Raw genomic sequence first — 27,467 nt, 5'->3', positions numbered from 1 at the left:
GCACACAGAGCCTCCTGCAGTTCTGCTGAAGCCACTGGCTCCTAGGGGTGGCTAGGCCTAGCCAGGTGAAAGGCAGGCATGATCCACATTCAGGGAATGTACAGGGACTAGACGTGGGCGCTGAGGTTTGGCCGGCTGGGCCTGTGCAGGGCAGGCCCTCAGCTTGGCATTACCAGGGCACAGTGGGAAGTTCAGCTAGAAGGACCAGCCAAAGCCAGGCCTCATTGGCCTGCCATGCTGATTGAAGGGCGTCGACATGGTCACCAGGGTAGCGTGTTAGAGGGATTATTGGAGTGGGCAGACCCACTCGACGTGGGCAGCAGCCAGGCAGGAGGCATCCTCTGGACTGCTCTGCACTCTGGCAGCCCCAGCTCCGGCTGGCCGCTGTGTCCCTTCAGCAAGGCCTGCTGGTACCTTCACGGGTTTCCTAGGGGCGGTCACTCATATACTCTCTTTTTTTTTTTTTTAATTAAATCTTTATTGTTCAGATTATTACATTTGTTCCTCTTTTTTTTTCCCCCCATAACTCCCCTCCTCCCAGTTCCCGCCCTACCCTCCACCCTCACTCCCCACCCACTGTCCTCATCCATAGGTGCACGATTTTTGTCCAGCCTCTTTCCGCATCTCCCACACCCCTTTCCCCCCCAAGAATAGTCAGTCCATTCCCTTTCTATGTCCCTGATTCTATTATAATCAACAGTTCATTCTGTTCATCAGACTATTTATTCACTTGATTCTTAGATTCACTTGTTGATAGATGCATATTTGTTGTTCATAATTTGTATCTTTACCTTTTTCTTCCTCTTCCTCTTCTTAAAGGATACCTTTCAGCATTTCATATAATCCTGGTTTGGTGGTGATGAACTCCTTTAGCTTTTCCTTATCTGTGAAGCTCTTTATCTGACCTTCAATTCTGAATGATAGCTTTGCTGGATAAAGTAATCTTGGTTGTAGGTTCTTGGTATTCATCACTTCGAATATTTCTTGCCACTCCCTTCTGGCCTGCAAAGTTTCTGTTGAGAAATCAGCTGACAGTCGTATGGGTATTCCCTTGTAGGTAACTGAGTTTCTTTCTCTTGCTGCTTTTAAGATTCTTTCTTTATCTTTTGCTCTTGGCATTTTAATTATGATGTGTCTTGGTGTGGTCCTCTTTGGATTCCTTTTGTTTGGGGTTCTCCGCGCTTCTTGGACCTGTAAGTCCATTTCTTTCACCAGGTGGGGGAAGTTTTCTGTCATTATTTCTTCAAATAGGTTTTCAATATCTTGCTCTCTCTCATCTTCTGGCACCCCTATAATTTTGATGTTGGTACGCTTGAAGCTGTCCCAGAGGCTCCTTACACTATCCTCGCATTTTTGGATTCTTTTTTCATTTTGCTTTTCCGGTTGGGTGTTTTTTGCTTCCTCGCATTTCAAATCATTGACTTGATTCTTGCGCTCCTCTGGTCTGCTGTCGGGCGTCTGTATAATATTCGTTATTTCAGTCCGTGTATGCTTAATTTCTAGTTGGTTCCCCAATATAACATCGAGGGTCTCATTAGTTTTCTTGTAGATCTCATTAAGTTTATCGGCGGCTTCTAAACAGTTCTTGAGAGACCTTAAAAGTGTGGTTCTGAACTCTATATCTTCCATTGACAATTTTGTCCTGTTTCTTTGTCTCCGCATTTTGTTATGCTTCCTTGGTGCACCCCCTAGTGGTCTTTGTTCGCCCATATACTCTCTTCACCCAAGGAACAGTGACAGCAGGGCTTTTATTGGTTTGAGTGCGAGAGAGACATCGGTGTGCTGTTGTGCTTGTTTATGCATTCATTGGTTGATTCTTGTATGTGCCTTGACTGGGATCAGACCTGCACTCTTGGGCTTTCGGATCGATGTCCTAAGCTACCCAGCCAGGGTAGTCTGCATTTTCAAATCCTCCTTTTAGAGTTGTTAAAAATTGTGGCTCAGACCAATGAAGTTCCTCGCCAGAGGGTCGATCTGAGGTTTGTGTGTGGTGCTCCCTGAGGTTGAGAATGTGCCCACGCAAACCTGGACTCTGCTTTCGTGGGGTGAAGGGGTAAAGGTCGTGTGCACACCAGGGCCAAACAGCACTCTACTTTCAGGCATCTGTGTAGGAAAAGCTGCACTCCGCAGGAGATTGAGTTGTCAAGAAAAACTCACCGCGGGTTTCTTTTAAATACTCTCATTTCCATGTCTCCGTAAACTAACGTGGCGTCCCGTGCATGTGACTCAGTTAATACTTGCTGACAGGGAAGCCCGCCCACTTATTTTGAGGTGCATGCAAGCCCGGTCTGCTGTGGCCAACTCACATCACTGGCTTGCTGTGCAGGAGAGAGGCAGGCGGAGCTGGCTCCGTGGGGCCGGGAGCCCTGGAGCTGGAAGAATTCCTGCAGAACACTGGAGCATCCTGCCACAGTCCTCCTACTTCCCCTCCCTCACCACCCTCTGCCCAGGCCTGGCCAACTGTAAGAAGCTCCTCAGGTAGCAGATTCCCACCACCTGGCCCCACCTGCTTCCCTGGCCTCGGCCGCCATTTCCTGGGCCTTTGCCTCCTCACGCTGCCCTCTGTATGGACTACCCCACCTGCCCAGCACCCTGAGGGCAAGGCCGGGGCCCACTGTCTGCACCTCTGGTCTGAGCTCTGAGCTAGCCCCCGACACATAGGACTGAATGGATGCACACACTGAGCACAGCTGGAAGGCAGGGAGAAGGGTGGCGAGAAAAAAATTGCTGGGGCTGTGAAAATCTTAAGAATCGTATGAGCTTTTTGAGGGTAGAACATGACTCTTAAAATCACTTCTCCGCTATGCTTCGCAGCCAAGCCTGACCTTTTACGTGTATAGGAAGCACAGACAAGTCTTGGATGCTCTTCACACCTGTGTCCTCACACGCACACAGTATTTGCCCTTGAACCCGGCTAACCTGGGTCTCCATTTGGCTCTTTAAGGGATTAATGCATAATCCTAGGTGTATGCTTTGTGTCCATGAGCATGCTGACCAGGTGATGGTGGGGTGAGCGGGTGATCTTATTTAACAAGACACTTACCCTTTAGTCATGTCTGAAGGAGATATCTGGTCCTCTCAGGGAAAGCCCAGAGGGTCCCCAACAAGAAAGAAATGTGACTGAGAATTCAGCTTCTTTAAACAGAACAAATCCTCCGGCAGACAGGAGCAGGGGGACCCACCTTGCTGGGGACTGAAGTGGTTCTGATAGAGGGACAGGGCGGGCTGGCCCGAGGATAAATGTGCTGGATTTTCACTGTGTTTGTAAGGAAATGCATACCTCTTTACGGTCTGGTGTTTTCGCGTATCATTTATGTATGTACTCCTTTTTATCAATAGTAGTTACTGCCATTTACTGACTGGCCGGATATCTCCATCCCTCCTCAGATGATCTGTTTTTACGGACCAGGACGGGGGGTTCGCCTGTGTGAATGATGGGCTAGGGTTTGCTTCCAGCTCTCTGAGCCCAAACCCCTGCCCGTCCTGCTCTCTGGGCGTTGCACTTGGCTTCCCCTATGACAGGGTGCCTGTGGCCCTTCGTGTGTCCCAGTGCGCCGGGGCCCCTGCAGAGGTCAGCTGCTCCTCTGCGGTGAGGTGAGCGTGTGCGCGGGATGAGCAGCTTTCTCAGGGCTGCTCGGGACCCTCCCTGCAGCTGGAACCCGCGTGCTGTGGCCACTCCGACTTCCTTCCATTTCTCTTGTTATTCCTGCTGTGGGGCCCACAGACGCGGGGAGTGTTTCTGTTCCCGGGTCCGATCTCCGAGTGCTTGACACGCTGCGGCCCCAGCCCACAGTCTGAGGCCGCGGGTCTGGGGCCTGGGGCAGTGGCCCTCCTAAGGAGGTCGCAGCTGCTGCTGCGGTGGAGGGGTGGGGCAGGCTGCACTCGGAGAACCACTTTTCTAAGGTTTTTGCCAAAATCCACTGTACCCGCCTTCCCAGGGCCTCCATACCCCTGGGAAATTACCCTTCAAACTTCTGGAACAACATTGGCCCGAGGAAGTGACGGCGGCATTGAGCGAAGCATGTCGCTCGGCTCTGGAATTAGGAGCACTGTTCTGGCTGCTCCTGGCTGTGGCACTCACGCTCGGGGGGGACCTGTGTTTCAGGTGGTGAGAGCCGCCGAGGAAGCTGCGTCCACTCTGGCCAGCTCCATCCACCCGGAGCAGTGCATCAAAGTGCTCTGCCCCATCATCCAGACGGCCGACTACCCCATCAACCTGGCTGCCATCAAGATGCAGACCAAGGTCGTGGAGAGGATCGCCAGGGAGTCCCTGCTGCAGCTGCTGGCTGACATCATCCCGGGCCTGCTGCAGGTGGGCTGGGCGCGGTGCCACACCCCCTCAGGGGTGCGAGGGGGCACGGGGCCTGGCTTCCCTTGCTCGCTTGAAGCAGGGCAGGTAGGGAAAGTCGGGAGGTGACCTGTTTTAGAACCTGGGAAGCTGTGTGGTGTGGCTGCCTCACGTCTTTTCTCTCGGCTCCCAGTCTACCCTCCCGGAGTGCAGCAAGGAGGTGTCCTGGCAGCCTGGAACTGGGCTGGAGAATGAACTCTGTTTACTGTAAACATATTTGGATCATTGTTGTTGTTGTTCATTCCTTCAGCAAACCCTTATTGCACATCTGTGGGCCCCAGCCCTGGGCAGGTGGGCCGTGGAGTGGGAAACCAGACAGTGGTCCTGCTCTCACTGACCCAGCAAATGTGGATTGAAACCCTCCTGAGCATGAGACGTGGAGTTAGATAGGCTCCGGGGGGAAGATGGTCTCCACTGATCGGCATCACCTCAGGGGCCGTCAGCCTGCATGGCCGAGCGGAGACGCCGGGGCTGTGCTAAGCTACCCAGGGAGGTGCGAGCTGACAGCTGGGAACAGAGCAGGAGTGGCGGTTCCTGGCAGGTAGCAGAGAGAGAAGGGCTCATCCGGGAGGCGGTGTCGCGTGGGGTCCCGGAGAGAGTTCCCTGGGCAGGGTAGAGAGAAATCAGAGCCACGTGTGGTGCTGCTGTTTGCTGAGCAGGGGGCCTGGGTTATGCCAGGCAGAGGGGACGACAGTGGCTGGAAAGTCCTGGAGTCCGTGTGGGGAACAGCAGGCAGGTCCCTCCGGGCGGGGGGGTGTGTGGATGAGGCGACGGTAGGTTGAGGTCCAGCTCTAGCCGGTGCTAACTGATGTCTGGGCACGAGAGTGTGCAGTTCTCATTTCTTTAAAGGGTTTTCACACATGAAACTTGTTTTACCTTCCGGAAAGTACGAAAGACACAAGTTATTGTCCCCCTTCACCTCTTCCTTGTTCTGTTTCCCTTGATGCTTGGGGGGCTGCTGTGGCAGTTTCTTGCAGTGGCCCGGGCGGGGCAGGTCGGCCGCAGCTCCCAGCCTCCGGGAAGCTCCCTGGATCAGGTGCAGAGCTGAGTTACACCCTGGTTGTTTTGACAAGTCCAAGGTTGAGCTCTGAGGGCATTTGTGGAAATGTTGAAATATTGACGGTGAAATGAATCTTTGATCTCGTTTCCTTTCTGTGTTCCCCTCCGACTCTGTAGGGTTATGACAACACTGAAAGTAGTGTGCGGAAGGCCAGTGTGTTCTGCTTGGTGGCAATTTATTCCGTAATCGGAGAAGAGCTGAAACCTCACCTCGCACAGCTCACGGGGAGCAAGGTATGTATCCTGTTACACGGCTGAGGCGCACCCGGGGCTCTGCCAGCAGGTCGGAACTCGCCGCCCGCAGCTCTGGACCGCACCGGCTTCCTCATCGTGTGTGCTGTAGTTGGGCCTCATTTCTCCGAAAGCATTTTCCTAAAGATAAAAGTGACCAAGTAGATAGCGAAGTCACGGCAAGTTACAGCGGGGTCTGTTGTACCTGTTTATTCCCAAAGGGAAGGTGACTTTGTTAGAAACCAGCTTGTCTTCTTTCACAGAAACGCTAAGAGATTTGCCTGCTGGGTTAGCAGCTTGCTGGGTCGGAACTGGGTTCTCGGGGCATCCGCGGTACTGATGGCCGACTCACCACGTGCCCGCCGGGTCCCAGACACCGTTCTCTGCTCTTGGTGTTGTGACTCATTTACTCAGGACAGCATCTCTGTGGCTAAGGACAGTTACGCCGCGTTTAACCTGCCCAAGAGCATTCAGGGATCTTAACTCCTGAAGCCAAGATTTCAACACCCTGTGCTGCCGCTCATGTTTCCTTTAGGAGTAGCTTAGAATCGGGCAGAAAGTAGGAAAAAGAACTATTGGCTAGAGTGCTTATTGGTTTAAAAATAAACTCAGATCTGATGAACCTGCTACTGAGAGCAGGTAGAAACCCAAGCTCTGGCAGGAGAGGCAGGGTGGGAGGCGGTGCCTTGGTGCTCGTCTCCGTCTCCGTCTCCGTCTCCGGTGGGGAAGGGCCCAGCTGCTCCAGGACTGCCTGTGGGCGGGGCCGGCAGCGGTGCCATTAGGAGAGCAGGGAGCCAGCGGCGCCTGACCTTGCTCCCGAGGAAAGGAGGAGTCAGCAGGTGCCGCCCTGCGCTGCTCCTTCGACACAGTGGGGGCATCACAGCAGGAGTCCTGCTTTCCCAGAGTTCCCCGCAAAGCTGCCCCTGCCCGCCTTTCCAGAGCATGGCCTGTGGGCCCTCAGCACTGTTGACACCTCAGGCCACTCTGTGTGTGTGCTGGGGGGGAGGGGGGGAGGTCCTATGTGTTGTAGGGAATTTAGCATCCCTGGCTGCCACCTATAGATTCCCGTAGCACACCTCGCCCCTCAGTTGTGACTCACTAATGTCTCTGCACACAGCCAGGTATCCCCGAGAGGACAAAACGGCCCCTGGTTGAGAACCACTCTCCTTGCAGACAGAAGTGAGCATTGAGGTGGGAGATGTGTGCATCAGGTGTGGTGAGGGGTTGGGGACTGCTGCTCCCGATTCCATTGCAGCTTCCCCTTTCCCCTCTGCTCCCACAGCCTCCTCACTGTCCCTTTCCTGACCCCCATCTGGAAGGACTGGGCTGGGAGTCCCAGCGAGTGCCAGGCTGGGAACCCCCTCCCCTCTTCTTGCCTCCAGCAGGGGCCTTTGGGTGGTTCCTGGCCGCAGTGAAGGCCTAGAAGACAAAGAGAGTTCAATTTATAAAATAGACAATTCATCCATAATTCGCATAGTCAGAGCTCAGTTTTGTCTGCACTTTTTACCTTCCTCACGAGGGAGCTGTGCGGTCATCTCACGTGACCCTTCTCATGAGGAGCTGAGAGTGACAGGTGTCTTCTCATCCCTGCCCTGCAGCCAGCCCTGCTGCTGCCCCCCTCAGTGGAGGCCTTGGGCCTGGAGCCCAGGTCCTGACCAGGAGCCAGGCCTTCCCACCCCCAACTAAACTTTCTTTCTTAACCATTTCAAGTGTACGATTCCCTGCCACTAAGTGCATTCATATTGTTGTACAGCCGTCACTACCATCCATCTTCAGAACTCTTCACCTTGTAAAACTGAAGCTCTCCTCGTTAAACAATGACTCCCCCCCCCCCCCCCCCGGCAACCACCATTCTACTCTCCGTTGCTATGAACTGGCTCCTCAGGTGCCTCATGTAAGTGGGATCAGGCAGTGTCTGTGTTTTTTTGTGACTGGCGATGTAGCACGTGTCAGAATTTCCTTCTTAAGGCTGAATAAAATACTCCATTTGTTGCACATCTTGGGGATGCACACTTGAGTTGTTTACACCCTCGGCTATTGTGAAGAACACTGCTATGAACATGGGTGTACAAACATCTCTTTGAGTCCCTACTTTCAGTTCTTTTGGGTATATATCCAGGACTAGAATTACTGGATCATATGGTAATTGCCAAACTGTTTTCCACGGTGGCTACGCCATTTTACACGCCAACCAAAGTGTAAAGGGTTGCAGTTTCTCTTGGTCCTTGCTAACACTTGTTATTTTCTCGTTCTGATAAGTAGCCACCCTAACAGCTGGGGCAAGGTGGTATCTCATTGCTGTTTTGATTTGCATGTTCTTAATGACTGGTGAGTTGAAAATCTTCTTATATGCTTGTTGGCCACTTGTCTGTCTTTGGAGAAATGTCTATTCAAGTCCTTTCCCTTTTTTAAATTGGATTGTTTGGATTTTGTTACTGTTAAGTTTTAGACGTTCTCTTTAAGTTCTGGGTGTTAATTCCTTGTTTGTTTATGCACAAAATTTTAAATTTCCATGAAGTTCAATTTTTAAAAAAATTTTTGTTGCTATTCTTTTGGTGTCATATCCAAGAAGTCATTCCAAATCCAGTGTTGTGAAGCTTTTTCCCTATGTTTTCTTCTAAGGGTTTATAATTTTAGCTCTTACACACAGGTCTCTGATCCATTTTGAGTTAATTTTTGCATAGGTGTTAAGTAAGGGTCCAACTTCATTCTTTTGCTTGTAAATACTCAGTTTTTTTTGATACTATTTGTTGAAAAGATTACCCTCTTTTCATTGAATGGCCTTGGCACCCTTGTCAAAAATCATTTGACAACATATGTGAGGGTTTATTTCTGGGCTCTCTGTTTTGTTCCATTGGACTATATGTCTGTCTTTATGACAGCACACTATGTGGGTGTTTTTTTTTTTAAATCTTTATTGTTGAGAGTATTTCAGATGTACCCCTTCTATCCCCACATTGCCCCCCTTCCCCTGGTTCCCACTCCGCCTCAGGCCTTCACCACCTTGTTGTCTGTGTCCATAGGTAATGCATATATATATAAGTTTTTTCTTTAATTGCTTCCCACTCCCCTCTGCCCCTTTCCCTTTGAGATTTGTCAGTCTGTTCCATGTTTCCATAACTCTGGTTCTATTTTATTCATCACTTTATTTTGTTAATTAGATTTCTTGTTTATTTATTTTGATTTGTAGATACACTTGTTGATAGATATGTATTTATTGCCATTTTATTGTTAATATTTTTTATCTTTTTTCTTTCTTCTCCTTCCTCTTAAAGAATACCCTTCTACATTTCATGTAATACTTATTGGTGGTGATGAACTCCTTTAGCTTTTTGTTGTCATTAAGCTCTTTATCTGACCTTCATTTCTAAATGTGAGCTTTGCTGGGTGGAGTATTCTTGGTTGTAGTCTTAGCTATTCATCACTTTGAATATTTCTTGCCATTCCCTCTGGCCTGCAAAGTTTCTGTTGAGAAATCAGTTGACAGTCTTATGGGCGCTCCCTTGCAAGTAACTAACTACTTTTCTCTTGCTGCTTTTAAGATTCTCTCTTTGTCTTTACCTCTTGGCATTTTAATTATGATGTGTCTGGGTGTGGGCCTCTTTGGGTTCCTCTTGTTTGGGACTCACTGTGCTTCCTGAACTTGTAAGTCTATTTATTTCACCAGGTAGGAGAATTTTCTGTCATTATTTCTTCAAATAAGTTTTCAGTATCTTGGTCTCTCTCTTGTCCTTCTGGCACCCCCATAATGCGAATGTTGGTGTATGCTTGATGTTCCCAGAGGCTCCTTACACTATTTTCATATTTTTGGATTCATTTTTCTTTTTGCACTTCTGATTGGGTGTTTTTTCCTTCCTCATTTTCCAAATCGCTGATTTGATTCTCATTATCCTCTACTTTTGATTGGCTTTAAATATTCTTCATTTCAGTTAGTGCAGTGGTCGGCAAACTGCGGCTTACGAGCCACATGCAGCTCTTTGGCCCCTTGAGTGTGGCTCTTCCATAAAATACCACGTGTGGCGTGCACGTACAGTGCAATTGAAACTTCATGGCCCATGCGCAGAAGTCGGTTTTCGGCCTGGGTGAGTCTGTTTTGAAGAAGTACTCTTGATATTTGGCTTTGTTGACTAATGAGTTTGCCGACCACTGACCTTATTTCTCACTGGTCCTTTTTTAGGTCTTTGACATCCTCATTAAGATTATTGAGCAACTTTATAACCATTGTTTTGAAGTCTACATCCAGTAGTTTGCTTGCTTCCGTCTCATTTAGGTCTTTTTCTGGAGATTTTTTCTGTTCTTCCATCTGCGACATGTTTCTTGGTCTCCACATTTTGGCTACTTCCCTATGTTTGTTTCTATGTATTAGGTAGAGCTGCTATGTCTCCTGGAGTTGGTGGAGTGGCCTTTTATGTATGTAGTAGGTGTCCTGTAGGTCCCAGTGATGGACTCCCCAGTGACCTGAGCTCCAGACACTTTAGGTGAACCCCTGTGTGGTGTGCATAGTCTTGTTGTTATTTGAGCCTTGATTGCTGTTGGTATAACTGGGAGGAATTAACCTCCAGGCCAATTAGCTGTGAGGAGCAGCTGCAATTACAGTGGGAGAGCTGCTGTGCAGGAGATATCATATGGAGCAGGAATTGCTTCAGTTTGGCTTTCGTGCTCCCTGAGTCTGCCCCTTCAGTGTGTCGCTTGTGGATGCATAGAGTTGTGACCTGGTATGGCCAGAAGCTGTCCACTGGGTGCACTCGCTCTGGGGCCTCCTGGGAAGTGCAAAGTCAGCCACTGCCCAGATGACCCGGCAGGAGCGACAGAGAGATCTGCAGATGGCTGCTACTTGTTTTGGACTAGGAAGTGCCCAGGAGAGGCCAGGCTGTGAAACAAGGCAGGGTGCTGCTAGTGCTGGGTCTTGGGCCTCTTATTGATAAGTATGGGGCATGCTGATGCAGCTGCTGCTTGAGAGATTTTAGGAAAGTCTGAGCCTGAGCCAGGTCAGGCCATTCATATGGAAAAGCTGCTATAAACAGCTTGGGTGGGTCTGCAAATTGGGTGGGGCAGGCTCTCAGGGAATCACCAGGGCAGAGGGAACAGTGTGAGCCACACAGATGGAAACTCAGATATGGCTGCAGGCATCTCTGCAAAGGAACAGTGGTCTCAGCATAGGAACAATGACCCCTGTGAGCACCCCTGTGTGGGAGAACACTGCCTCTGAGTTCTTGCTCCAATGCCAGACAATCCAGTTCCTCTCCGTATGTCCCTGAATCCCCCTGAACCATGGCCCCAGTGCTGGATCTCAGAAGGATCAAATCCCTAGTAATTCGGTGCTCCAGCATTTTTAAGAGGGACTGTCTGGGTCTCCAGCACCTTCCATGTCAGCCACAGTACCTGCTGGTTTTTACAGCCTGAAGTTACGGGACTTCTTTTCCCAGCTCTGGAACCCCAGACAGTGTTCTGGTGTGAAGTTAGGAGCCCTTGATTCTCATGGGAGGTCTTCACAGCAGAGACATCCCTCCCAATTGAAAACATGCCACAGCCCTAGCCGGTTTGGCTCAGGGGATAGAGTCTCAGCCTTCCAGGTTTGATTCCAGTCAAGGGCACATACCTCGGTTTCTGACTCCCAGCCTTGGTCGGGGCCATGAGAGAGGCAACCAATTGCTATTTCTCTCTGTCTCTCCCTGTCCCTTCCACTCTCTCTAAAAGTCAATGGAAAAAGTATCCTCAGGTGAGGATTTAAGATAATAATAATAATAGTGATAATAATAACAAAATAAAAATAAAATATAAACACGCCACATGTGGGTGTTGAATCATCCAATGCCATGCCTCCACCCCTCCTACCAATCTTCATGTACATTCTTCTTCTTTAGTTGTAGGACTTCCATTCAGCCAGATTTCAGATGGTTCCGAATGATGTTTGTACTTCATTTTAGTTGTAATTCTGCTGTGGTTGTGAGAGGCAGCGAGGACCCCTCGCTGCTTCCAGCAAACAGACCTCCCTACGCCCCCATCTTTGTTCTCCTTGCCACCCACAGTGTGTGTTTATTACTGTAGCTTTGTGGTAAGTTTTGAAATTGAAGCGTGAGTCCTTCATCTTTATTCTTTTTCTAGATAATTTGGCTTTGGTGTCTATTGAGATTCCTGTATGAATTTATGGTTGATTTTTCATTTCTATAAAAACCTCAGTGGGATTTTGAGAGAGATTTTATTGACTTTAAATAGCTTTTGGGGGTCGTATTGGCATCATAACAATTGTCTTCCATCCTATGCGCATTGGGTATCTTTTTTATTTATGTGTCTTTAATTACTTTTAGCAACATATTACAGTTTTCATTTTATAAGTCTTTCACTTCGTAGTTTTAGTTATAGTATTTTATTTCTTATGTTTTTAGAAATGGAGATGTTTTCTTAATTTTCTCCTCATTGTTAGTGTAAAGAAATGCAACTGGTTTTGGGGCATTGGTTTTTGTATCCTGCTACATTGCTGAATTTATTACTCTTAACTTTTTTTGTAGAATCTTACCGATTTTCTACATATAAAATCATCTGTAAACAAAGATAATTTTATTTTTCCTTTATAATGTGGATGCCTTTCATTTATTTTCCTGCCTAATTGCTCTGGCTGGAACTTATAGTTCTATATTGAGTAGAATTGGTAAAAGCAGGCATCCTTGCCTTGTTCGTAATATTAGAAAAAAGGCTTTGTCTTTACCATTGAGCATAATTTTCGCTGTGAGCTTTTCATATATAGCTTTGGATATGTTGAGGTAGTTTCCTTCTATTCCTAGTTTGTTGAGTATTTTCATCATGAAAATGTATTCAATTCTGTCAAATTTTTTTCTGCATCAATTGAGATAACTGTGGGGTGGTTGTTTTTTCCTTCATTCTGTTAATGTGATGTGTATATAATATTGATCAATTTTCATATGTTGAACTATCCTTGAGTTTCAGGAATTTATCCTCAGTTATGTTATATAACCTTTTAAATGTGCTATCAAATACTGTTCGTTAGCCTTTTCTTGAAGATTTTTGCATCAGTGTTCATAACTGTTCATAAGGGATCTATAGTTTTCTTGTAATGTCTTTATCTGGCTTTGGTATCAGGACAAATGTTAACTTCATAGCATGAGTTTGAAAGTGTTCTTTTTTCTCTTTAGTTTTCTGGAAATACTTGAGAAGGATTGTATTAGTTCTCTAAATGTTTTTTTAGAACATTTGTAGAACATTTGAAGTAAAGCCACCTGATCTTTTCTTTGTCAGGAGATTTCTTATTACACTTTAGTGGCCTTACTAATTGTAGGCCTGTTTAGTCTTTCTCTTCATGATTCTGTCTTGGTAGGTTTGTGTTTCTAGGAAATTATCCATTTCATCTTTATCTTAATTTGTTGGTGTACTATCGTTTATAGTATTCTCTTGTAATATTTTTTATTTCTTTAGAATCAGTAATAATGTATACATATTCATTTCTGATTTTAGTAATTTGAGCCTTTTTTTCAGTCAGCTTAGCTAAAGGTTTGTCAGTTTTGTTGTTGTTTTTTGTTGAATGAATCAACTTTTGGTTTCATTGATATGTCTCTGTTTTTGTTTCATTTATTTCTGCTCTAATCTTTAGTATTTCCTTCATTCTGCTAGCTTGGGGTTTAGTTTATTCTTTTTCTAGTTCCTTAAAATGTAAAGTTATGTTAATGTTAAGGGATCTTTCTTTTTTAATATAAGCATTTACTGTTGTAAATATCCCTCTTTGCGCTGCTTTCAGTGCCTCTCATAAGTTTTGGTATGTTGTGTTTTCATTTCATTTGTTTCAAGGTATTTTCTAATTTCTTTTGTGATTTCTTCTTTGACCCATTGGTGGTTTAAAAGTGTGTTCAGCCAGCACTGGTTTGGCTCAGTGGATAGAGCGTCGGCCTGCGGACTGAGGGGTCCCAGGTTCGATTCCGGTCAAGGGCATGTACCTTGGTTGCGGGCACATCCCCAGTAGGGGGCGTGCAGGAGGCAGCTGATCGATGTTTCTAACTCTCTATCCCTGTCCCTTCCTCTCTGTAAAAAATCAATAAAATATATTTTTTTAAAAAAATAAATGTCTGTTCAATTTCTACAGATTTAGGATTTTTTTCTTATAGTTTTCTTTTTGTTATTGGTTTCTAGCTTCATTCATTGTGACCAGAGACGATACTTTGAATGATATTTATCTTTTAAAATCTGATGAGGCCCTGGCCGGGCAGCTCAGTTGGTTAGAGTGTTGTCCTGATTTGCCAAGGTTGTGAGTTCAATCTCCAATCAGGGTACATACAAGAATTAACCAATGAATGCATAAATAAATGGAACAACAAGTCAATGTTTTCTCTCAAAAAAAAATCTCTTGGGATCTAATTTGTTTCTTAACATATAGTCTATCCTGGAGAATGCTCCGTGTGCATTTGAAAAGAGTGTGTATTCTGTTGTTTGGTAGAATGCTCTGTGTGCTTGTTAGATCTAGTTGGCTTATTGTGTTGTTCGGGCCTTTTTTTCTTTATTTTCTTTTTCTTATTTTCTTTTTATGAGTTCTTTCCATTATTAAGAATGGGTTATTGAAGTCTCAAACTATTGTTGTAAAACTGTTTCTCCCTTCAGGTCTGTCAGTTTTTACTTTATATATTTGATATTATGTTATTAGATGCATAAATGATTGTAATTGTTATGTTTTTGCAGTATTGATCTTTTGTTGATATATAATTTCCTTCTTTGTCTCTTGTAACCTTTTTTGACTTAAAGTCTATTTTATCTGATATTGGTGTAGCAACCCTGTGCTCTTGGTTACTGTTTGCATGGAATATCTTTTCCATCCTTTCACTTTCAACCTATTTATTCTTTGGATCTAACGTGAATTTTTTTGTGGATAGCATGTAGTTGAATCATGTTATTCTGTCCACTCTACCAATCTCTGTCCTTTGACTGGAGAGTTTAATCCATTTATATTTACAGTAACTACTGATAAAGGAGGAGAGACTTCTAGCATTTGGTATTTGTTTTCTATATACCATAATGCTTTTACTTCCCTCCTTTTCTGCATTACTGTCTTTTGTGTTTGTTTGCTTTTTGTACTGAAATATTTTAATTCCTGTTTCCTTCTGTGTGTATTCTATAGCTGTTTTCATTGTGCTTACCATGGGGATTGCATTTGACATTCTGAAGTTACAATAGTCCCATTTGAATTTATACCAGCTAATGAGCAAGCTTTCTGAACCCTGGCTTTTTATTTGTAAAACAGGAGACCCTGTTCTATCTACCTTGAAGGATTTTTATAAGGCATCAAAACTCCTTGTAGATTGTTAAACATGTGCACATCATTAACTCTACTGTTGTCTTTCCCTTGGACTTACAGTTGTATTCTAGACTTGACTGGGTGGATACATTAGTGGTCTGAGTTGCAAAGAAGTCTAACAGTAACTCATTTTTAACTGGCCTTACATAGAAATAACTTCTAGATAGTTTTTGTTTTTTAAAAACTCTTCCATTCAGCAGGTATGTGTTAGGAACCTGCTTTCTTCACTACACTAGGCCAAGGCATGTGGGAAAAGCACAGCTTACTCTGCCCTGAAGAGCTGGGGCACAGGCTGGACCACAGGGACCCTCCATAGCAGCCCAGGAGTGAGCAGCGTGTAGTGAACGCTGTGGGACAGGCTCTGATTCTAGGTTCTGGGCCACGGGAGCAGGAGGAGAGGGACCAAACTGGGCTGGGCTGGGCAGGGCAGGGGGGCAGGGGGTGAGCTGCTTAGGAGGGAAGAAGGAGCAAACAGCAGGAAGGACCAGTGTGAGCCATCGGGGAGGGGCGTTCAGAGGACACATTTGCTGAACAAGGAGCCACAGAGGGCACCTTGGAATGTTACTGCTCTTCATTTTGCAGGCGGGGAGGTTAAGGCTCAGGAAGTGTTTTGTCTGCGGCCACGTAACTAGTTAGTGTGAAGTTTGTTCTGGAATTCGCAGCATCTGTCGAGCCTCAGGCCGGGATTTCCCTGGGTCCTGGTTGGCCCAGAGGTGTCATACTGAGCCTCAGAGCCTTCAGATGGCGCTTTCATCGTAGCACGACATCATATTAAATGTTTCTACATTTAAAAGGTGGGGAATGAAAAACAAACTGGTAGGGAGTGTAAGTTACCATGGCCTAGCCCAGTGGTTCTCAATCTTGGCTGCACATTAGAATCAGCTGGGAATCTTTTTAAAATCCTGATTTCTGGGCCTCATCCTCCGGAAATTCTGTTTCTTTGTTACTCATGTTGTGGCCCCATAACAAAGAAACAGAATTTCCGGAGGATGGGGCCCAGAAATCAGGATTTTAAAAATATTCCAAGGTTGAGGACCATTGGCCTATAGCCGCTGCTGGTGGCGGGGGGGGGGGGGGGGGGGGGATAGCAAGGCAGGCATGGGCGTGGGCAAAGGCAGCTCCAGGATGCCCGCCCAGACGCCCTGTGTGGAGAGCCCACCGCACGGGTTTCAGTGTCGAGTGCGTGTGGCGAGAGCACCTGGGGCGGGCGGGCGGGGCGTGGCGCCCCTGCTGGGAGCTCTGTGGCTCCTGTGCCTCTTCCTCCTGGTGGCCCTTCCTCTGGCGCACCACACAGCTCACCCAGCCCCTCTCCAGGGGCCCCTTGGCGAGCAGCCCGTGGGAGGGGCTGCTGTGTGACCCGTGTCTGGTGTCGGGGAGGTCTGCTTGCTGGAAGCAGCGAGGAGTCCACTGCTACCTGTAGCAGGAGGCGGCCTGTGCCACAGGATAAAGTGCCACGGAGCAGCAAGGGAGACAGGACTGCCTCCAAGTGAGCAGCTGGGAGGCCGCCGCGTGGGGTGGCCCGGCGGGGTCTGCGATGCGCAGTGCTGCGTGGGCTCTGGCTGCAGTGGGGGGGAGGAGGTGTGACGCCCCCTCACCGTGGCTGAGCTACCTTATCCCTGTGGCGCCTGGGCTCTGCCCTGCTTCCCGCCGGCGGACGGAGCTGCTGGCTGCAGGCGCCCGGGAGGTGGGGTGTCCTGCGTGTGCCTTGTCCAAGGGGCCCTGCTTTGTCGTAGCCCTTGCATTCTCTCCTCCGGGTCTCTGGCCCTGGCGGGCGTGGAATGAGGCATCGACACTCGGTAACTGTTTGTGTAATGAGTTCCTCAGTGGAAAGGGTGCCGGTTTTTTCCTGTTTTCCATTCCCGGCTGCCTCGCCTCCTGCTAACCCAGCCCTCTCTCCCTGCAGATGAAGCTGCTGAACTTGTACATCAAGAGGGCGCAGACCACGAACAGCAACAGCAGCTCCTCCTCCGACGTCTCCACGCACAGCTAATGGCGGCGCGCTGTCCGAGCCGCAGAGCAGCCGCGGTGCCTCTCACAGACCTTCCCGCCCCTCGTAGGCTCCGTCAGGGCGAGGAGGCCACGCATATTTATTACAATCAGTATTTGGTCCCTTCCAGCTTTCGTGTAGAATCTTACTGGCATTGAATGTAAAGGAGCAAGGCCTGTTTTGCGTCCGCACACACAACGGCAGGAGTGAAGAGCCACGCGGTGTCCAGCGCTGAGGGCACGCGGGGCGCAGCGTGCGACACCCGACACCCGGCGGGGAGGGAGCGCCCGGATGAGCAGAGGGTGTGGCGGTCTGTGTTCCTCTTTCATCTTAGCGTCCTGCGTCCTGGACGTGGCCGTGTAGGGCAGGTTCCCTCCCCTCCACCCCAGCCGACGCCATGAAAGGGTTAGTTGTGCCTCTTTAAGTTGTATGTTGAGACCTGCTAAGAACGTGGATCACGTGGCAGGGTGGAGGGCAAGCTGCGGAGGGCCTCTGGCAGACCCGGGTGTTGCGTCTGTGCCTGGGCCAAAGGCTGCCGCCCTCGCGCTAGTGCCCGCGCCGTGCCCGGTGCTGCCCCGCTGCCCGCGGCTCCCGGGCCTGCGGAAGCTTCTTCAGGGGCTCCTCTCGGGCCCTGGGTCTTGGTCTTTCTGACTCGGCGCTGTCGTCTGTCCCTCCTGCCCCCCACCCCCAGCGTTTGCTTAAGCTGCGCAGTTCTAAAGCGTTCTCACTGAACCGGGCGGCTCCCGCTTTCTGCCGCTGCTGTCATCGAGGCGGCTCCTCAAGGACACTCCCCTCTGGCCCGCACTCGCTTCCAACACCCTCTGCAGCTGCTGCAGCGGGGTTCCCCGTCTTCTCTCCCTGCCGCCCTTTATTTATCAAACATAACACATCAAAGAACAGCAAGCAGGAACTTTGTAGAACCCGCAGGACTTTGCTGGCAGTGACGCTTGGAAGTGAAAAGAAAATGCTCTAAAAGATACCGGCCACCAAATGTTTGGTCAGCGCTGTGTGTGCACGCATGGTCCCACACCCCCCGGTTGGGTTTCTGTTTTTTGGTTTTATTTGGGGGGGCTTTTTCACGTTTCACTCTCTAGTGTATCATGCAAATGTACAGACTCTTTTGTTAATAATGTAGGATTTGCTAAAAAATAAAAAATAAAAGAACCCTTTTGAGTTTGCCCTAGAATAAATGACGCTTAATTCCGTGTCCGGCTGGGGGCATCTTTCTCCTCGCCCTGCTCTGGGGTGGCCGGGCCGCCCTGGCAGCGGAGCGTGGCCACGGCTGGGAAGAGGGCGGGGGGCTCCGTCCTGGAGGCTCTTTCTCACGACGGGAACCGGTCCCGCCTGCCGGGCGCTGCTGCGTGTCGTGTGGTGGGCAGGTCGCGTGGGAACCACCTGGGAGCTGCCCGAGCAGGGCCTCCTGCTGGCCCCCCCCTCGGCCGAGGGGGAGCAGGTGGGTGCAGAGCCTCAGACCTGCCTGTGCCGCTGGGGCCTGGTGGGGGCTCGCAGGGCTGCAGCCTGCAGGGCGTGGGCCTTGGAGGAGCGCCGGCCACCAGGCACCAGGGCATTTCTCTGGAGGTTTACTCTTATTTAAATATTGTTTAATATCGTGTTTCATGGTTCATTTCAAGTGTCACTACCCATGGCTCTCAGCCTACTTTCCCCTGTGACCTACCGCATCCTGCCTGTTTGACATGTGACTGCAGTGATCACAGATTCCTGGGTTCAAACCCCAGCTCCCCTTTCTCCCTTGGGCAGCCATGTCACTTCCTGCCTCAGCCTTTCCATTCACAGACGGGCTAAGAACTACCGCAGGAAGGTGCAGTGGGGTCAGTAGGGTGGTGTGAGGGAGTCGGCTGCAGAGGCCCACCTGCCCCTGAGTGGACTGGGCTGCCAGGGAGTACGTGCCATCTCAGGGTCATGGGCCAGGGTAGGGGTGGGGGGACAGAGGCCCACGTCGGCAGGGGTCTGCGGGGGCTCTCTGTGGTTGCTCCAGGAAAACGAACATCGCCCACACAGTTTTGCACTTGGTTGTGCGCTGTGGGCTCTAAGCCCCGGCGACCACTGAGCGGCACCGGAGAGCAGCCCAGCAGCCGCTCGCTCTGCGCTTGGCCTGGGGCTTCCTGGAGGCCGCCTCCCGATAGCTTCCCCTTCTGGGTGGCTCTTCCCAGCTCAGAGCCTGCCTTCTCCCTTCTCCTGCGCCCAAGCAGGACACTCCACTCATGTCACTCAACTCCAGCGATGTTTCATCTTCCTGGTCCAGGGTCTGCAGAGGGCCTGCCTCCAACACCACCTGTCAAATGAAGCCACGTGCTTCTGTCACCTCCTCCCGCCCCACGGTTACATCTGACGCGGTGGTGGGATACAAGGTGTGGTCAGGGCCTTGGTCCCCAGGGACACCTTTGCCCTGGGGGTCTCCTCACCCTCCAGGGGCTGCCCTCCCAAGGCCCCACCTTCTCTGGATGCCTTGGTTGCAGCCTCCGGTGGAACTGATGACTGAAGCAGGTAAGCAAAGTCGGTAACGGTTCCCATGTCTGTCATCTGTTACTGTGTGTCTTCTGTAATCGCCACATGTCTTCTTGGTGCTCAAATGCAAGCCTGTTGGGCACTGTCATGGACGTCATTTCGGTCCCTTGCTGCCAGGAAGCTGGGGCGCTGGCATATTTTAAATTACTCCGAGTTCCCACTCAGCGGGAGAGGCCGCAGACCCCCACACTGCTCTGGAAGCCGCGGATCATTGACGGGCGGGCGGTTGACAGGCAGCCTTGAGGAGGCACTCAGACGTGAGAGCGCTTGCCAGGGTGCACATCAGCTGAGCTGCGAGGAAGGATGTGCTGCCATGCTGTCTCCAGGCGAGGCCCAGGCCCAGGGGGACACCCAGCTGGTCCCATGGGGCTGGGCGGGAGCTCAAGTCCTGTCTCTAGCAGCTGTCTTCCCTGCCTCCCAGCTCCCACCCTTTGAACATCTCCCCTGAAATTACAGTGGCCACACCAGAACCTCCTGGAGGGCTTGTGAGTCAGCAGCTGCCTTCCCCCCTACACCCCCCGTCCCTCCCAGTGCTGCTGATGCTGGAGGACTCAGGGCCTGGAAATGTGCATTTCCAACAAGTCTTGGGGGATGCAGGTGCTGCTGGCCTGGGACCAGCGTTTGAGAACCATTGCAGGGCATTTTCCTTAAAACACGGCAGGGCGTGGTCCCAGGCCTTGGACCATCCTTGAGACAAGCTGCTGCAAAAAACAGCTCTGGGCTGCAGGGGATGTCGCCAGACCATCACTGGCGTTAGGGGAGTCGGTGGTGACTAAGCATCTAGACTAGGACTGTGGGAGGGAAATGGGGTGCCATTAGCGGAGGGCAAACAGGACCCCACCTCCCCTGGTACAAAGCTCCGCTTGGCTGCCCTGTTTCCTCCAATACTTATTAACTCCCACTGCAGGGCTCGAGGCAAGAACGGACAAAGGTCATGTGAATGAGCATCTAATCTTAGATTATGTATTTAAAACACATTAAAATGCTCCCACACCAGTGCCCTCAGCCCTGGGCCTGCTGCCAGGGCTGGAGCCCGCGAGCTTGACTCCCCTGGGCTCTGGGCCGCTCGGCACAGCGTCCGGGTCAATTCCTGGCAGCTCGGAGAGGACCCTGCCTCCCTTGGCGCCGCCAGGGGAGGGGAGTGGGGGGGGGGGGCGGGGGCTGGCAGGAAAGCCGCCGCCCCGACAGCTCCAGGTTCACTCTGAGGCGCCAGGTGTGGGCCTGGCAGGAGAACAGCCCTGCTGGGGTTTAGGAAGTCAGGGTCTGTTCCAACTCCAAGCCTTTCAGGGTCCACGACTCCAGCTGAAGGTGACCTCAGTGTCGTCCTCTGTGGCGCCCCCGGGTGGGGAAGTGGGCACTGCTGGTGGAAGGTGAGGGTTAGTTAGGTGCTGTGGGCAAAGCTCCTGACAGGTCTCGGGCCCCCACTGATGTCTGCTGTTACAGTCCTTATCACTGAAATTGCTATTATCGAGGCACCTGCCCCAGTTGATGACATAGATGATGCTCAGTAAGTGTTTGGACAAACAAATGAAAGAATGAATGTGTCAGCCCCTCAAAACCCAGCTTTCAAACCCATAATCGACAGGACCCTCAGCGGCATGATGCACCAACCAGGTGAACGGCGTGGAGTGTGACTAATGGGAATGGGTGACACGCGGGAGTTTCCGGGCACAGGGGACGGGTGAGGAGCAATGACTTTGTACCATTTTAGGAAGGTGGCTGAGTTCCTTTTATGACTGGCAGAGGCATTGACAAGAAATAACCTGAACTGTTGCACTTCCGTTGATGAAATAAGAGGCTGCGTTTGGCTCACATGGCTGACACGGTTTGTCTGCACAGGGAATTCCCACGCTCACCTCACGCGATGATGTCGCAGTTTGGGTGGTGGGCTCAGGGTGTTTGTGTATTTTTGTGGCTCATCTGACACACACGTTACACAGTAGGTCCAAGACTCCAGCTTAAGATGACCTCAGTGTCGACCTCAGTGTCGCCCTCTTCAGCATGGACTTGCACGGTTGCTGAGACGCTAGGAACTTAATCTTTTTATATCAAGTAGCCGGTGGTTACATCGGTTTTGTTTTATGTTGTTTCAAAGTTGCAGAACCTATTGACAAGGTTAAGGGCGGACTTACTGGTAAGGGAGGACTTGCTTTTGGCATCATCAAATTTCATAATTTAGCAACAAAAATGTGTGCGGACACTAAGTTATAAGGTGATTTAGATGAGTCTCCCGTCAATTCTTTGGTTAGCATAGACACAGCCGCCCCCCTCCTCTGCCCCCCCCCCCCCCCGACTTTTAAACTTTTGTGGGAAATGTGTCGACTCCGGAGAGTACATCTGCGGACTTTCTTTCAAGGGAAGCGAGCTCCATGCCAGGGTCCTGCAGGCCGGGTCAGAGGGGAGGCCTCGGGCATAGCACACGTCCGGGTGGATGGACACCCTCCTGCCTCTCAGCCCCTCGGTCCCTGGCTGCTCCCGCTCAGTCCACGCCTCCCCGCCCGGTGCTGCCCCCTATCTTCCGAAAGGAGAAACGGTGCGGATGTTGTTCAGATGGTTGATCAGAGCCCTGCTTGTTCAGCTGAGTCTGGGGTCCCTTAGACTGTGAGACCTTCTCCCAAAGGATGAAAAGAGGCCCCGAGAGGGAGGCACCCGGGGGAACGGCCACTCTGGACGCGTCAGGTTGCCCAGGAGAGATGTTGGCTGAGGCAGGGCCGCTCCTCTCCCAGGCCTCCCACAGGCCCCGCACTGCAGCCATCCCTCCCCCGAGCCCAGCCCCCTCCCCCCCAGCCCAGCTCCCAGGAGCCCAGCCCCCTCTGCACCCCCCTCCCCCAGCTGCTTCCGCTCAGCCAGCTTCTGCCAAGGGGATGCACTGTCCACAATGGGAAATAGCTGTAGCTGAGGACATGTTGGGGTGACATGTGGTTCCTGAGGGGCAGCTCAGGCGTAGGTCCCAGCTTGTCCCAGTGTCATGGCTACCAAACAGCAGGTGAACACCCAGGGCTGTCCCCTTCCCCAGGGAGACCTCCTGTCTGTTGCTGTGCCTGGGTGAGCGGCCCACTGGGCCCAGCTCCCCTGAAGGCAGTGTGGCTCCCCACTCTCTGTAAGAGCCCTTCTGCATAAACTAACGACAGTGGGTTCCCTCATGAGTAATCAGAACCCTGAGCAGTGGCGGCAAACAACTCAGAGCATCTCACTGGATGCCCTGGCCGTGTGGCTCAGCGGGTTGGTCATCACGCAGTGCACCGAAAGGCTGCCGGCTCCATTCCTAAGCAAATGCCTGGTCCGGGATGCTCCAGGCAGAGAGGAAGGAACCCAAATGTTAGTGGTTATTGCAGGAAGGAATTGAGATGGTAAATGAAGGAAAGTCTAAATAATTCTGACTGTAAAACAACAGTAATAATGTCCTATGGGATTTAAAATGTATATGAAATTAAAGCCCACCACAACAATAACATGTAAGTAAAAGGCAAATTAAAGAGGGGAATGAAGTTCAAGTGTTCTAAGGAAGAGACAAAGTGCTGATTAACATTTGGATTTGAAAAGTCAAGGATGCATTTAGAAACTGTAGGGAAAACTTAAGAATAAAATTAAAACAGAGTTAAGGTGTAACTTCCAAACTAATGAAAGGGGAAAACTGTGTAATAACCTGAAAGAAGAAAAAAAAATAGAAAAGGAAATATTGCAGGCGGGACAAATGGAAAGCATATAGTAAGATGTTAGATTTAAGCCAACATATAACCAATTACATTAAATACAAATAAACATAAAACTCCAGTTAAATTAAGAAAAATTTAGACTGGATTTAAAAACAACTGTATGCTGTTCCCAAGATGCATATCTATACCTAAGATGTAGGTAAGTTGAAAACAGGTCGGAAAAAGATATACCACACAAGTCCTATATTTTCAAATGCACTTTATAATAACCCAATGCACAAGGAAGAACTTACAATCTAAATGAGAAAATTTCTCTAACTGAATGATAATTAAAACATTACATAGAGAAATGTGTGGAATGCAGCTAAAGCCAAGCTTAGAGGGGAATTTTAGCCTTGGATGCATATGTTGGATAAAAGGAAAAGCTGAACATTTATAACAACCATTTATATCAAGAAGTTATAAAAAGAAAGTCACAAAGAATAAACACAAAGTAGAATGGAAATAACATAATGCGGAAATCAAATAAAAGGGCACATAATAGGGAGGATAGATAAGCTTTTTTGCTGATTATTTGGAAATACTAATACACTGCAAATAACACTCAAAATCAATAAACCCTTGGCAAGGTTGAGATAAAAGGAAAAGACACAAATTATCAATATCAGAATAAAAAGAGGAACATTGTCAGAGAGACCATACATGTTAAAAAGATAGTCAGGAGCAAGAGAAAACACATGTGGATCCCTACCTCACACCACATACAAAAATTAACTCAAAATGGATCGAAGAGTGAAATGTGAGAGATAAAACTACAAACTCTTAGAAAAAAAACAGATGTTAAATCTTTCTGACCTCGTATTAGGCAATATGACACCAAAAGTACACGCAACAAATGAAGAAATAGACAAATTGGACTTCACCAAAATTTAAAACTTAACATTTGTTATGCTTCAAAAAAAAATCCTCAAGAAAGTAAAACAACCACACACAGATGAGAGAAAATATTTTCAAAATTGTGTATCTGATCAGGGACTTATATTCAGAATGTATAAAGAACTCTTATAAGTCAACAATAAAAGATAAGTAACCCAACTTAAAAATGGGCAAAGAACCTGAATAGCTCTACCTTTTTCAAAAAATAAGAAATTTAATGGCCAAAAATCACATGAAAAATGATCACCCTCATTAGTCATTAGAGAAATGCAAATCAAACCACAGCCAGCTATGACTTCACACTCACTAAAATGGCTAGAGTTAAAACATCAGACAAGAATAATTTTGTCAAATATGTGGAGAAAGTGTAACCCTCACATACTGTTGGTGGGAATGTAAATGGCAGTCACTTTGGAAAATAGGCTATGTCTCAAAAAGTTAAACACAGAGTTACCATATGACCCACTAATTTCAACCTAGATATTGACCCAAGAGAATTAAAAACACATGTCCACACAATAACCTATAAAAGTTATAACAACATTATTCATAATATCCCAAAAGTAGAAGCACAAGTGTCCATCAGCTGATGAACAGATTAACAAACTGTAGTACATGTACATCCATACAATGAAATACTATTTGTCCAGAGAAAGGAATGAAGTACTGATATATGTTACAACATAAACAAACCTTAAAAGCATGCTGAGTGAAGTAAGTCAGTCACAAAAGACCACGTATTGTGCGACTCCATCTCTATGAGATGCCCACAACAGGCACATCTATAGAGACAGGAGGTAGATGGCTAGTCGCCAGGGGCTGGAGAGATGGGAGAATAGGAGTGACTGCTGATGGTTATGGAGTTTCTTTGGGGGATAATTGACATATTCGGGAATGAAATAGTGGCGAGGATTGTACAACTATTGGTATATACTAAAACCTACTGTTTAGTACACCTAAAAATAAAAACAAACTAAAGAGAGTATATACAATGTAACAATGTTATGCTAAAATGTAGGCAAAATGGACAAATTGCAGAAAAATACAACAATCCAAAATTGACACACACAAAAGTGTTAACCGTCATAGCTATTAAAAGTTAAGTCTGGGGAGTGAACGAAGGGACGCAATGGGCTTTCTGCTGCCGCCCGCACGCAGAGGGACTCCAAGATCATGCAGCAGAAGCAGAAAAAGGCAAACGAGAAGAAGGAGGAACCCAAGTAGCTTTGTGGCTTCGTGTCCAACCCTCTTGCCCTTCGTCTGTGTGCCTGGAGCCAGTCCCACCACGCTCCCGTTTCCTCCTGTAGTGCTCACAGGTCCCAGCTCCGATGGCATTCCCTTTGCCCGAGTCTGCAGCGGCCCCTTTTGTGCTTCCTTCCCCTCAGGTAGCCTGTCTCCCCCTGGGCCACTCCTGGGGGTAAGAGGGTTACCCCTTCCCAGTGTTTTTTTTATTCCTGTGGGGCTCACCCATAAAAAAAACAAAAAAAAAGTTGAGTCTGTTATTTTAACCTTCATGCAAAGAAAACGCCAAGCCCGGAGAGCGCACCTATCTGTGCGTTTCTCCTGACATGCAGGGAAGATGAAAATGCCAATCACACAATCGAGGGAACACACCTGACCAGGCCAGAATAACCCTGATGCCATACCTGATAAGACATCGTGAGAAAGGAAAATTACAGGCCACTCACTCCTTGGCATAAATGTGAAAATCCTAAACAAAGTATTAGCAAACTGAATCTTGTAATATATAATGATGAAGGAGTGGGTTTAATGTCAGAAAATCAGTCAATGAAATTCATCACATGAACAGAGTATAGAGGAAAAATCACGATCATCTTAGAAGATAAAGAAACTGCGTTTGATAAAACTCAACATCCAGACACCCATTCGTGATTGTAAACATACTTTTGAAAACTCGGAAGGAGCCTTTCTGAATCTGATAACGGTTGCCTACAAAAAGCCTAGAGCAAATGTCACACTTAATGAAGAGACGCTGAAAGCTTTCCCTCTGAGATTCGGAACAAGGCAAGGATGTGTATCGCTGCCGCCGCCACTGCAGGTCACACCAGACTGTGCAGAGATCTCCGGGCAGAAGGGCAAGGAAAAGGAGAGTAAAGTCACAATGACTAGAAAGGAAGAAATTGTCATAATTTGTGGATGAAAAGACTTTGTAAATAGGAAATCCAAAGAATTTATAGAAAATTATTGGAATTAATAACGAGTTCAGCAAAGTTGCTGATAAGATTCAGTAAAAATAAACTTGCTATATGTCAGCAACAAATAGAAATTAAAATTTTATTTTTATTTTTTTTAATATATTTTATTGATTTTTTACAGAGAGGAAGGGAGAGGGATAGAGAGCCAGAAACATCAATAAGAGAGAAACATTGATCAGCCGCCTCCTGCACGCCCCCCACTGGGCATGTGCCCGCAACCAAGGCACATGCCCTTGACCGGAATCGAACCCGGGACCCTTGAGTCCGCAGGCCGACGATCTATCCACTGAGCCAAACCAGTTCTGGCAAAATTAAAATTTTAAATAGATACCGTTTAAAACAATAAAATTTTCTAATACCTAGAGATAAATTTAACAAAAATATGGACAAGATATCTCTAAAGAAAACTATACAATTATTCCTGAGAGAAAATGAATATTAAATGGAGATATTTGTTCATCGGAAGGTGTAGTTCTCCCCCAGGTAATCTATATATTTAATGCAATTCTAAAAAATATTCAAGTGTTTTTATGTATTTCGAAAAGCTAATTCTAAAGTGTTTATGAAAATGCAAAGGGACAAAAACAGCCAAGACACTAGAAGAAGAAGAAAAAAACAAAAACAAGGTAGAAGGCTTTGTTCTACCAGAAATAATTTTTACAAAGCTCGCTAATTATGACAGTCTGGTGCTCTGCGGTAATCGACAAACAGACAAAGGGAACAAATGACGACTCAGAGATAGACCCAGGCACTTGTGACTTTGACTTATGACGAAGGTGGCCCTGCACAGCAGTGGGAAAAGGAATTTCCAATAAGAAGATTGGGTCAAGTAGATACAAATATGGGGAGAAAAGAAGAGAAACTTGACCCCTACCTTACACCACGCACATAAGCTAATCCCAGGGAAATTGTTAGCTTAGACATAAAAGGAGAAACAATATATCTTTGAGAAGATCATTGAGAAGACCTTCATGACCTCAAAGTAGGGGAGATTTAAATAGGACACAAAGAACAATAATTGTAAAGGAATGAATTGATAAATGGACTCCTTACAGTAATAACTTCTAGTCACCCAAAGACTCATTAAAAGAGTGAAAGGCAAGCTAGAGTATGAAAATACATTTGCAATATATTTAACCCACAATGGGCTGAAAATCAAAATGTGTAAGAGAAAAACTCCTGTAAATCAACAAGAAAAAGACCCTCTCTAGGA

At 48.1% G+C, this 27,467-nt stretch overlaps 1 protein-coding gene across 21 annotated transcripts in view; it reads left to right on the top strand.

Annotated features, from left to right (window-relative positions):
* Nucleotides 1–18,086, top strand: part of CLASP1 (cytoplasmic linker associated protein 1) — a 279,926-nt gene extending 261,840 nt beyond the window's left edge. For all 21 annotated transcript variants that reach the window (XM_059704721.1, XM_059704724.1, XM_059704725.1 and 18 more), the window contains 3 exons: nucleotides 4,106–4,312; nucleotides 5,525–5,641; nucleotides 16,837–18,086. In XM_059704721.1, coding sequence (XP_059560704.1) covers nucleotides 4,106–4,312; nucleotides 5,525–5,641; nucleotides 16,837–16,923 — 411 coding nt within the window. In that variant the 3' untranslated portion in view covers nucleotides 16,924–18,086. The remainder of the gene's footprint in view (nucleotides 1–4,105; nucleotides 4,313–5,524; nucleotides 5,642–16,836) is intronic.
* The last annotated feature ends 9,381 nt before the right edge of the window (nucleotides 18,087–27,467 follow it).

Source organism: Myotis daubentonii, chromosome 7, assembly GCF_963259705.1.
Source record: "Myotis daubentonii chromosome 7, mMyoDau2.1, whole genome shotgun sequence".
Classification (NCBI taxonomy): domain Eukaryota; kingdom Metazoa; phylum Chordata; class Mammalia; order Chiroptera; family Vespertilionidae; genus Myotis; species Myotis daubentonii.
This window is presented reverse-complemented; position numbering and strand designations above follow the sequence as displayed.